General features: G+C 41.7%; 1 protein-coding gene across 1 annotated transcript in view; it reads left to right on the top strand.

Annotated features, from left to right (window-relative positions):
- Positions 1-12,020, top strand: part of SH3RF1 (SH3 domain containing ring finger 1) — a 176,507-nt gene that overhangs the window by 148,064 nt on the left and 16,423 nt on the right. The window contains exons 7-10 of the mRNA XM_004040605.4: positions 365-528; positions 1,643-1,813; positions 4,848-5,107; positions 6,001-6,362. Of these exons, the coding sequence (XP_004040653.1) occupies positions 365-528; positions 1,643-1,813; positions 4,848-5,107; positions 6,001-6,362 (957 nt within the window). The remainder of the gene's footprint in view (positions 1-364; positions 529-1,642; positions 1,814-4,847; positions 5,108-6,000; positions 6,363-12,020) is intronic.

Here is a 12,020-nt window from a genome sequence, read left to right as displayed (position 1 = left end):
ACATGGCTACCCGCCTCGAAAGGCATTTGGATCCTTGTCCAAGTCCATACTTTAAAATGCTATTAATCTTAAGATTACATGCAATTGTTTCATTTTTTTTTTCTTTCCCTCCTCCCAAGGGTGATTACTTACCTGTTTGCTGAAAAGGTTGCTTTGGCTTTAAGATTTTAAAGGAGAACAAGAGATGAATTTATAGAAGCAGGCTTTCATATCAGTTAGCCTGCTGATTCTGCCCTGTGTGGATTCCATTAAAGTCTTGTTCTATGGATTTATGATTCTTTTTCTCTCCCACCTTCCATAGGAAGATGTAAATCAGTATTTTGTTCCCTTTTTTCCCTTTCTCTTTATGTTTTTCCTATACTAGACTTTGAATCCTCCTCTTCCACCACCCCCTCTCCTGGCTGCCACTGTCCTTGCCTCCACACCACCAGGCGCCGCCGCCGCTGCTGCTGCTGGAATGGGACCGAGGCCCATGGCAGGATCCACTGACCAGATTGCACATTTACGGCCGCAGACTCGCCCCAGTGTGTAAGTGAGGGTGTCGTCTATTACTGCTTATGTGTTCATTTAAACTAAGTCCAAACCTCAGAGGTCAAGAAACACCTTTCTGACGTGAGCTGATGACAGCGTTATGGCTCACCAAGCGGTCTGTGTCCTGCAAACTTCTACCTGGTCATGCATGTAACTAGGGAACTGCTGGAAGAAAATCAGTCTGATACATGAGCTTGCCAGAATATTATATGTGTATGAAACTGCCTCTTTTGTACAACTCCTGTTTGAACTTTTTATCTTTATTTTCATTTCTTGCATAAGAATACTAATAACAGAAGGGTATTCTTCACAAATCATATCTAGGTCTAGTTGCAGTGTGAATGTAAAAAGCTTAAGTCCTCAGCAATGAGTATCCAGAAAAGTTTATCCTGTTGAGAGTTTATTTATGGCAGAATACAGCCAGGTCTTCATGGATCCTGCATTGTGTAATTTTATACACCAACTGTTTAGAGCACTGGTAAGAACTATAGGTTAATGTTGCCTGCCTGGTTACCATGTGTTCGTGGGCACAGTCACCTTGCATCTTGGGGTTGTCTTGTACGTTTTGTGATCTGGACTTTGTTCTCCCTTGATTTTTTCAAATTCAGTCTTTTTCCCTAGAACTGAGCATAAAAAGCAGGTGTAGCTCAAGCCTCTAGGTTCAGCTTGTGTGTAGAAGCCAGCGTGTTGTGCTTCCCAGTGGGATTTCATACCATATGTTCTCATTTGGGGCTACTTCTCAAGCCTATAACAAGTGCCATTTGAAGACCTCAGTTTTCCCAGTGGGTACATAAAATCTCTGGTAGCAAGTTAGGCACTCTTGGAAGCTGCATTAATTCTTTCACACTATGCAAATACTATTTGGCGGGATAGTAACTTCCACACTGGGAGGAACAGGTTCTTAATCAGGAAGGCCTCTGCCTACTTTTAAAATGTAGACAGCAAAACCTCTTTCAATGGAGAATTGTCAATGCTACTTATAGATTAAAGGATTATACTTTCAGTTTACATTTGTACAAAATGTTCAACACTTTGTACCAAGGAAGAATTTTGAGAATCTTGGGATTTGTCTGTTACTCAACCTGAAATCAAATATTATTTTCTATTCTAGGTATGTTGCTATATATCCATACACTCCTCGGAAAGAGGATGAACTAGAGCTGAGAAAAGGGGAGATGTTTTTAGTGTTTGAGCGCTGCCAGGATGGCTGGTTCAAAGGGACATCCATGCATACCAGCAAGATAGGGGTTTTCCCTGGCAATTATGTGGCACCAGTCACAAGGTATGGTTTTGAATACATTGTTTACTATGTTCTAAACAGAGAAGCTTTGTTCTTTTCCATGGTTTTCAGCCTGTCCAGATTCCTTTCACATTATAATTGCCTGTTACATAGCCAAGGTTTTAAAAATCCATGTCTACATCTGCTAAAATCCCTTCTAACTCTAAAATTTTTAGCTTATTTTCACATGGATATATGTGAAATTATAGGTTTCTACCAGTAAATGTACTGGGTTTTAAGTTATTTGCTTTAATGGGAGAAGGTTCAACAACACCATTTTCAGTATTTTTCTACTAGAAAAGGCATAGTGTTGATACAAAGAAAAGCTATATTATTAATACTTATGTGTTTATATAATGCGTACTATATGCCAGGCAGGCAGATTTATAAATGCATTACACTGATTAACCTTACTTCTTAGTTGCTGTTACATTGAGGCACAGAGATATCATACAGCTTGTCTGAGATCACATAGTGAAGAAGTGCTCAAAGTCAAACCCTGGTGGTCTAGATTTATATTTATTTCATTAACTTGGTAATTACCTCTGAATTCTGACAATGAATTCTATAATATAGTCAGAAATAAAAATTTTAAGTATAGCATAGATCCTTCTCAACTGAGGGCAGTTTTGCTCCCCAGGGAACATTTGACAATATTCAGAAATATTTTTGATTGTCATGACTGGAGGTTAGGGGTGCTACTGGCTTTAGTGGATAGAGGCTAAGAGTGAAACATCCTATGCATAGGACAGCCTCCCACAAAAAATAATCATAATCTGGCCTAAAATGTCACTGAGGTTGAGAAACCCTGTTATAGAGTGACAGGAGCTTTAGATATGCAAAATTTTATATATTTTATGTAAAGATAGTTCAGCTTTTGGTCACTGAGGAAAGAAGCCTTGGAAACAGTTAAATGACCTGTAATGAAATCAACACTGAGGGAGCCCTAGTTTTTGACCACCGGCCGTTTAATATACAGTCCAGGTCTAACTGCATTAAATCTTTCCTCAAACCGCCTGATTTTAAACAAATAGCTTAATGAACTGACATGTTTGTCAGCTGTTGGCCTTGATTTATAGGTTGGCCAGCAGCCTAATCAAATGAAAATCACTATTGTTGCAGATGGTGACAGAATGTTAACTTTAATTTGACTTGCAAATTTTTAATCAATATAAACATTCTTTTCTGTGTATGTTAAAATCTACATTCAGAATCCGTCCCATCCAGAAAATGGCAGATAGAACCTCCCTGGTGCAAAATAATGATAATAATAGATAAGAGAAATGCAACAAAGAACAAAAAAAATAAAGTTAATGAAGGAAAACATTTTTATAAAAATTTTTTTATCAAACATTTTTATCAAAAACCAATTATTAGAAGTCTCTCTGCTTGTATAGCCGGGTGCAGTGGCTCACGCCTGTAATCCCAGCACTTCAGGAGGCCAAGGTGGGCAGATCACTTGAGGTCAGGAGTTGTTCACTTGAGGCCTGACCAACATGGTGAAACCCCTTCTCTACTAAAAAAAAAAAAAAAAAAAAATACAAAAATTAGCCAGGCGTGGTGGCACGTGCCTGTAGACCCAGCTACTTTGGAGGTTGAGGCAGGATAATCACTTGAACCTGGGAGGCGGAGGCTGCAGTGAGCCAAGATCATGCCACTGCACTCCAGCCTGGGTGGCAGAGCAAGACTCCATCCTAAGGAAAAAAAAAAAAATCTGTTTGTTTAACTCTAGAGGAATATGTGCTTACAGTAAATTCTGTCATTCATGGTAAATAATAAGGATGTTCAAGTTAATGAAGTGTTTTCTTAGTAGAAAGTTACTATATACAGAATTGTTATCATTTAAATGAATTTGGAATATGGAAAAAAACACATTACACAAAACTATACTGAACTTAATTACATTCAGTGAGTAAATAGATGTTTAGAGTTGGCAGTAACCCTGAACATGTGCAAATACAGGATGAATACAGGAGAGTTATTTCACACTGGCCCTGCCTTCAAGGAACTTACCAAGTCAGCAGTATTTGATAAAGAATTTATTTAAAAAATAATACACCAGCTAGGCGCGTTGGCTCAAACCTGTAATCCCAGCACTTTGGGAGGCTGAGGCGGGTGGATCACCTGAGGTCAGGAGTTCGAGACCAGCCTGGCCAACATGGTGAAACCCCACCTCTACTAAAAATACAAAAAAGTAGCTGGGCATGGTGGCGTGTGCCTGTACTCCCAGCTACTCAGGAGGCTTAGACAGGAGAATCACTTGAACCTGAGAGGCAGAGGGGTGAGCCGAGATCGCACCACTCCACTCCAGCCTGGGCAACAGTGAGACTCTGTCTCAGAAAAAATACTACTACTACTACTACTAATATACCACATTTTGTAATCAAGGGCCAAAGCATAAACAATTGTGGAGTTTAGAAACAGAATGAAAGAAGAAATCCACATGAAACAATAGAATCATAAGATCTTAAACCTGAATCTGAGGCAAGGCTTCTTGAACTGACAGTGTTCATGCTGGATCTGGAAACATAAATGAGATTACAATATGTCAAGAGAAGACGGAGAGGACTTTCCACTAGTGCGTGTATGTGTGTGCATGCATGTACACGGGCACATGTGTGATGTGGAGCTGGAGGCAAGTATGAAGCCAGGAAGCAGGAGCAAAGATATGGAAATGGGGATATTGTCAGGGAATGATCCTAGCTTGTTCTGTAGATGAAGGGGGAGAATCCAGGGCCTTGAAAGTCAGTGGAGATATTTGGTCTTGTTATGGAAAGCTGAATGCAATAAACTGTATATTCTTGAGCAGAGTATGACGTGTGGTTTCTGGTGACTCAGAATATATTTCAAGACCTTTCTCTGTCTCAGAGCCATCATTACTTTGAATTTTCTATTCTTAAACTTTATAAAAATAATTCCATTCATTTTTTAAAATGTTCTATGTTTAAAGCTCTGAGTCATTTTTCTTGCATTTAATTGTTCTTTCTGTCATTTTGCTGATGGACTGGGCTTTCCATCTATGTTTGTGTCTTGGCAGGGCGGTGACAAATGCTTCCCAAGCTAAAATCCCTATGTCTACAGCTGGCCAGACAAGTCGGGGGGTGACCATGGTCAGTCCTTCCACGGCAGGAGGGCCTGCCCAGAAGCTCCAGGGAAATGGCGTGGCTGGGAGTCCCAGTGTTGTCCCCACAGCTGTGGTATCAGCAGCTCACATCCAGACAAGTCCTCAGGCTAAGGTCTTGTTGCACATGACGGGGCAAATGACAGTCAACCAGGCCCGCAATGCTGTGAGGACAGGTAAGGAGGAACCCAGGCCAGAACATATCAGGATAAAGGGCTTACCTGCCTAATAGTAGATCTTTTATGACAGATGTTGAGAAATGTAGATGTAATTAAAATAATGAACAACATTAGGCACAGCCTACTCAGTGGCACCTTGTATCTGTTTATTTGGGCTAAGCGTGCCCTGCGTATTACTTCAAGCCTGATGGATAGATCTAAAGTCTGAAAGAAATTAGGCTGATCCTAAGAATGTCAATAATACTTGAAATTTTGACTTCTATAGTTGAGATCATATGATCTCAAATCTCACTACTACCATCCGTGTGACATTGTGTGATACTCTACTAACGGGTGTGCTGATCATTTCTGATTAACTTAAGCACAAGTCTGCTTTGGACCCTATGGGATCTTAAACAGCTTTCTTAGTTCTGTAGCACTGAAAACCTTCCCAAGAATCTTGGGTAACTAATGGGATGAGGGGTAAACTAAAGGCTTGTGAACTCTATCAGAAAAACAGAAAAAAAGGAAAATGATTCATAAGAAAAGGGAATGAATAATAGGAAAAGGACTAGAGGGAGACATCACTTGACACTGTAGAATACCATCAAAAACTGGCTCAGTGTCTCTAACACTGTGGAGAGGCTGTCTCCTAAGTAAAGGGACTTGGGTCAAAACTGAGCTTCCAGGCACTCAGTAGACTCAAGGGCTGACCTGGAAGGACAATAGATAGTGTCTGGGAATCCAGCTAAGATTAAGTGCTTTTAGGCCACCGTCCATCCCATCTTTATTGTAATAAATACAATAGCAGCCTTTCATCATGGTCTGATGCAGTGAAATGACTCATGTTTTGGTGAGCAGCATCTATTAGATAGTTGAATTTTGCTGTGTTCCCTCTTTCCATCTACTAGTTGCAGCGCACAACCAGGAACGCCCCACGGCAGCAGTGACACCCATCCAGGTACAGAATGCCGCCGGCCTCAGCCCTGCATCTGTGGGCCTGCCCCATCACTCACTGGCCTCCCCACAACCTGCGCCTCTGATGCCAGGCTCAGCCACGCACACTGCTGCCATCAGTATCAGTCGAGCCAGTGCCCCTCTGGCCTGTGCAGCAGCTGCTCCACTGACCTCCCCAAGCATCACCAGTGCTTCTCTGGAGGCTGAGCCCAGTGGCCGGATAGTGACCGTTCTCCCTGGACTCCCCACATCTCCTGACAGTGTTTCATCAGCTTGTGGGAACAGTTCAGCAACCAAACCAGACAAGGATAGCAAAGTAAGACCATACTTACTTACTGTTTCTCTGCTTTACTTACTTCCCTGTTTTTCTTCTTATGTTGTGTCTGTCATTTTTAGCTAATGAGAGGACTCATTGTTCAACAAACCCTCAGGTGCTCCCTACGTGTGAGTCACTATGCCAGGTGCTAGGAGTAGAGTGGGGAAGAAACGCAGGCACCACCCCATCCTCTTATCCAGAGCTCATGTTTCTCTGTGTTTAAACGCCCACTACTTGCCAGACTCAGTGCTGCATGTTAGAGGGACCACAGTGAATGAGACTTAGTCACTCCTCCTTGTGCAGCTTACAGTCTCGTGGAGGAATTTCCTTTTCCCTTTAGTTACTCATTCTTTCATCATTTTGCTGTCCTCAAGTCTTCCTGCTCAGTGAGTCTTGCTTGATGAGAGTTCTGTTAAAAATATATATGTGTGAGGGGGATGAAACTGTTGATCAAAAGTGTTACTTATGGATTTATTTTATCTACAACAGTGGTCCCCAACCTTCTGGGCACCATGGACCAGTTTCGTTGAAGACAGATTTTCCATGGACCCAGGGGTGGTGGCGGGGAAATGGTTTCAGAATGATTCAAGCTCATTACATTAACTGTGCACTTTATTTCTATTATTATTACAGTGTACTATATAATGAAATCATTATAGAACTCACCATAATGTAGAATTAGTGGGAGCCCTGAGTTTGTTTTCTTGCAACTAGATGGTCCCACCTGGGCATGATGGCAGACAGTGACAGATCCTCAGGCATTAGATTCTCATAAGGAGTGTGCAACCTACATCCCTCGCATGTGCAGTTCACAATAGGGTTCATGCTCCTATGAGATACTAATGCCCCTGCTGATCTGACAGGAGGCGGAGCTCAGGCAGTAATGCAAGTGATGGGGAGTGGCTGTAAATACAGATGAAGCCTCACTCGCTCACCTGCAGCTCACCTCCTGCTGTGCAGCCTGGTTCCTAACAGGCCACAGGCTAGTACTGGTCCATGGCCCAGTACATCTGACCTTAAGCAGCATGGTTCCTTGAGAGGTAAGACTTGAAATATAATGAAACATTATTTTCTAAATCCATAGTTTTTGGTTTTTTTTTTAATGTCTCATTTGGGGCTGAATTTTAAAGAAAATATAAATGGAAAGTTATATTGGAAAGAATAACTGATGGCTGGGTTTAGAGACAGGTGATTGGAGGCAAGAGAAATTGAGAGTGGTTAAATGTAAAAAGAAAAAGAAGAGATGGTAACAGATCTGGATAATTTTATTGTCATTATTACTTTTTCCTCAGTATTTCACACATTTCCCCTGAAGTTCTATACTAGTTCTGGGAAGTTTGAGGGTGATCATAGACTTTTAGCCACCTGGTTAAGTGGTAATGTATGTCGTTCTATTTAAATGGTTAAGGGAGCCTGTAAACAGCAGTTTATAAGGACATAAACTTTATGGCCTACTAAAAAGTTAATATTTAATTGTTCGGTTAACATGAGAGTTTTTGAAAAAGATTGGTATTTGTTCAGTGTTTATAATTAACTACATTAAACTTGCACTCAAGCCAACATGTTCAACTTTGTTAATATATTTATAAATAATTATTTTTATGGTTTAGATTTTAAGGCTTGACGGCAATGTGTCTCAGAGCCCTTGCCACTGATAAGAACAGGGACTCTTCAGCTGGGCCCTTCCAATGTAGAATTCACTAAATCTCTAAGGCTTGAAAGGTACTTGTGATAGACACAATAGTGACTCCCCAAGGATGTCCACCTCCTGATCCCTGGAACCTTTAAAGATGTTTCATTACATGGCCAAAAGGACCTTGCAGGTTTTATTAAATTAATAGCCTTTTGACAAGGTGGTTAGCCTGAATTATCCAGGTGGGCCCAATGTAAACACAAGGATGTTCTTAAAAGGGAGGCAGGAAGCTTAGGGCCAGAGAAGGAGACGTGATGCTGAAGCAGAGGTAGGAATGTCAGGGAAATGAGACCACAGGCCAAGGAATACAGGAAGCCTCTAGAATCTGGAAAAGACAAGGGAACAGATTCTTCCCCAGTGGCCTCCAGAAGGAACCAGCCCTGCCACACCTTGATTTTAGGACCTGATTTTTACCACAAAGTTTGAGTTAACCTGTTACAGCACCATCTAGTACAGGTCCTTACTGGTCATCCTGTGGAGCACCCATCCCTGACAAACGGCCATGGCTTCTGCCTAGGTGCGTGCCCCATTGAGCAAGCAGTGCCCTAGCCCAAGACTGCCCTGTGCCATCTTCAGACAGCTGTAACTCAACTCAACCTTCCAACCGTTGTCCTTTATTTTGAGGGCCCACACAGAAAATGCAGACCTCCTTTCTACATGGTGCCCTGAGGTATTTGCAGGTGTGTCCCCTTGTGTCTTTTCTCTAATGCTATACCCTTGAAGTTTTCTTTTCCTATTCCTCATATCACAGATTTCAAATTTTCCCTTATTAAATCTCCTACCTCATTTAGTGTTCCAAGTCCGCTAAAGAGACTTCTGGTTGATATAAATTTAGTAATTCCATGATTGTTGTCACTTAATCATGAATCTTCATGACTAGAGTGTCTTTAGTATACATTTCTCCATCACATCTACAAGGATGTCCTGGGAGACCTCGCCAGATGCCACATTGAGATTCACCTGCCTTTTACATCATCCTCCCATCCACAGAGTTCTCCCCATTGCCCCATCATTTCTGCTGTGACTTATTGTTAGCGAGTGTCTCCTGGAAGAGTTTTATTTCCCTTTCTAAATGTTCATAAATCTTTCATTTAATACTGTTTTAGAATTTCCCAGATGATCTGCAAAGTGCTTTGGTGTCATGTGTTTGAAAATTGGGGCCGGGCGCGGTGGCTTACACCTGTAATCCCAGCACTTTGGGAGGCCAAAGCTGGTGTATCACCTGAGGTCAGGAGTTGAGACCAGCCTGGCCAACATAGTGAAACCCTGTCTCTACTAAAAATACAAAAATTAGCTGGGTGTGGTGGCACATGCCTGTAATCCCAGCTACTCAGGAGGCTGAAGCTGGAGAATCACTTGAACCAGGGAGTTGGAGGTTGCAGTGAGCCGAGATCACACCACTGCACTCCAGCCTGGGCAACAGAGTGAGACTCTGTCTCAGGGGAAAAAAAAAAAAAAAAAGAAAACTGGGACTTGCACATGCCTTTCCTTGCCTGTTCAGTTGACCCTCATCCCAGATTCACCAGATTATCAAAGGTTATTGGTTGCATTTCTTCTGCTATTTTTCTCTGTACCCTGGAGTGAATTCAGCCTGTTAAGAGTAATCATTTGATCTCTAAATCCCAACTCTTCACTCATTTCCCTCTCGTCAAAGTTTGTTCTTCCCCTCCAGTCTGAAGATTATCCTTCCCTTTCTTCTTGCCATCCAAGAACCACCATCCTCCACAGCGGGTCTGTGTCTTTCTTGTTCTTCTTGTTTCAAACATAACTTTAAAAGAGCTCTTACAAAATTTTTTTTTGTCTTTAGCATTTTTGCAAGTTTAAGCTCATTCTGATCTTTAAGCCTTCTTGAATTGCTATGGGCCACGTTATGTTCTTTGTTATGGGCTCTTCTCTTGATCTTTTTGTACGTGCCCTTTAAAAATTTGAGCCATTAGGCTGCTCCCTGGGAGATCACATCAGTACCTTTAGATGCCTCTATGTTTTCATCTGCAGGGATGATTTGCAATTGTATGGTTAGAATTTCATTTTTGAGAGCCTTCCTATTCCTCTTGAAGCATCTTCCCTTTTGGGTTTCAGGTCATGCATATATTTTCTTTGAACATTTAAAAATCAGTTCTTTTAAACCGTAAAGTTCAAACCTGACTATCATCAGCCTCTTTTTCCATGCTTTATTCCAAGTTCTCGATATTTCTGCTTCATCAGCAGAGCATCTCCACCCGTCTGGTTTCTGCCCTCCCTCTAGTTGATCAGAATTAGATCCAAAGTTGCAGTTTGCTCAACTTTCTGTGAGATTAAACTATCAGCAAGGAAAAAGTGTATTAGAGATCCTAGTTTCAGTTGAGACTTATAGCAGATATCTAGGTATTTGATAACGCCATCATTATTTCTATCTTTCCTCATCATTTTGTGAGCATCATCATCCATTTACTTAAACCTACCAGCAGTCCATGGTACATCTCCCACGTGATAGCCTGTCTATTGCCCCCTCCTTTTCTCTGTACCCAGCTGCTCTGCAGTGGGTTACTGCTGCTGTTCCACAGAGAAATATAATTTTGTAATGTACAGATGGGACTGTCGCAGCTTCTCTTCTAACCGGCTACTCCTTTGAACAGTATTTTATTTGGAAGTCCTGTTGCGCAAAGTCTCAGGGATCTCTAGACACTGCATTTTTGTCCTTGTGTTAAAATCTCTAGCTAACTTTGGTGTCTGCACTCCGTGGTTTGATAAACAGGCATCTGAAACTCTATGTTTCGTCTCAGTTCTTTCCTGTTTGAAATCCTAGACTTTTTCTACCATTGTTATTCTTCCTTCTATGAGATCCCTAATATTTTCCACCATCATCAGTATAACAACTTTTATCTGGACATACTGCTAACTTCATATTCAGTTCAAAGTCTTCATTATTTGATCAACTAATCTCCAGGAAAATCTGTCTCCAAATCTTTGGGAGATACTTATGTATATGTATATATGTTTTATTGTGTTTTGTTGTTATAAAAACATTAAGGCTGGGCACAGTGGCTCACACCTATAATCCCAAAAGTTTGGGAGACCAGAGTGGGCAGATCACTTGAGGCCAGAAATACAAGATCACCCTCAGCAACTTAGCAAAACCCTATCTCTACCAAAAAAAAAAAAATTATTTTTAATTAGCTGGGCATGGTGGTATGTGCCTGTAGTCCTAGCTACTTGGGAGGCTGAGGTGGGAGGATGGCTTGAGCCCAGGAGGTCAAGGCTACAGTGAGCTATGTTAATGCCACTGCACTCCAGCCTGGGTGACAGAACTAGATCACCCAGGCTGGAGTGCAGTGGTGTGATCTCGACTCACTGCAACCTCTACCTCCTGGGTTCAAGTAATCCTCCCACCTCAGCCTCCCGAGTAGTGGGACTACAGGCATGCACCACCATACCCAGCTAACTTTTGTATTTTTAGTAGAGACAGGGTTTCACCATGTTGTTGGTCTTGAATTCCTGGCCTCAAGTGATCCCCCTGCCTCGGCCTCCCAAAGTGCTGGGATTATAGGCATGAGCCACTGCGCCTGGCCTGAAAAAAAATATTTTTGATTAGTACAATTGTGTAATTGTTCTTAAGTTCTCTAAGTTCTAACCCTTGCTTTAGAAAAAGAGGAGGAACCACCTCTGATGCTGGTGTCTACCCAAGTGCTTCCATTTTCTACTCATAACTTCAGAATCTCTAGAGGTGCTTTGTAAGTCTCGCCTGACATTGACATTAATTCCATATGAGTCAGCAGAAGTGGGTGTTGGTCAACATGCACTCTGCCATATCCTAGATCCATTCCTAAAAGCCAGCATTCCTACAGGTGGGCCACATAAGGTCAACATTTAGTGTCTCAAATCCCCCGCCCCCAAATTCCCAATGACTCTCCCTTAAGGAGCCAACCACAGATTTTCTTCAGTGTTTTAGGACCTTTCCTGTTGTTCTTTTATTCATTTATTTATTT

This window comes from Gorilla gorilla, chromosome 3, assembly GCF_029281585.2.
Source record: "Gorilla gorilla gorilla isolate KB3781 chromosome 3, NHGRI_mGorGor1-v2.1_pri, whole genome shotgun sequence".
Taxonomy (NCBI): domain Eukaryota; kingdom Metazoa; phylum Chordata; class Mammalia; order Primates; family Hominidae; genus Gorilla; species Gorilla gorilla.
This window is presented reverse-complemented; position numbering and strand designations above follow the sequence as displayed.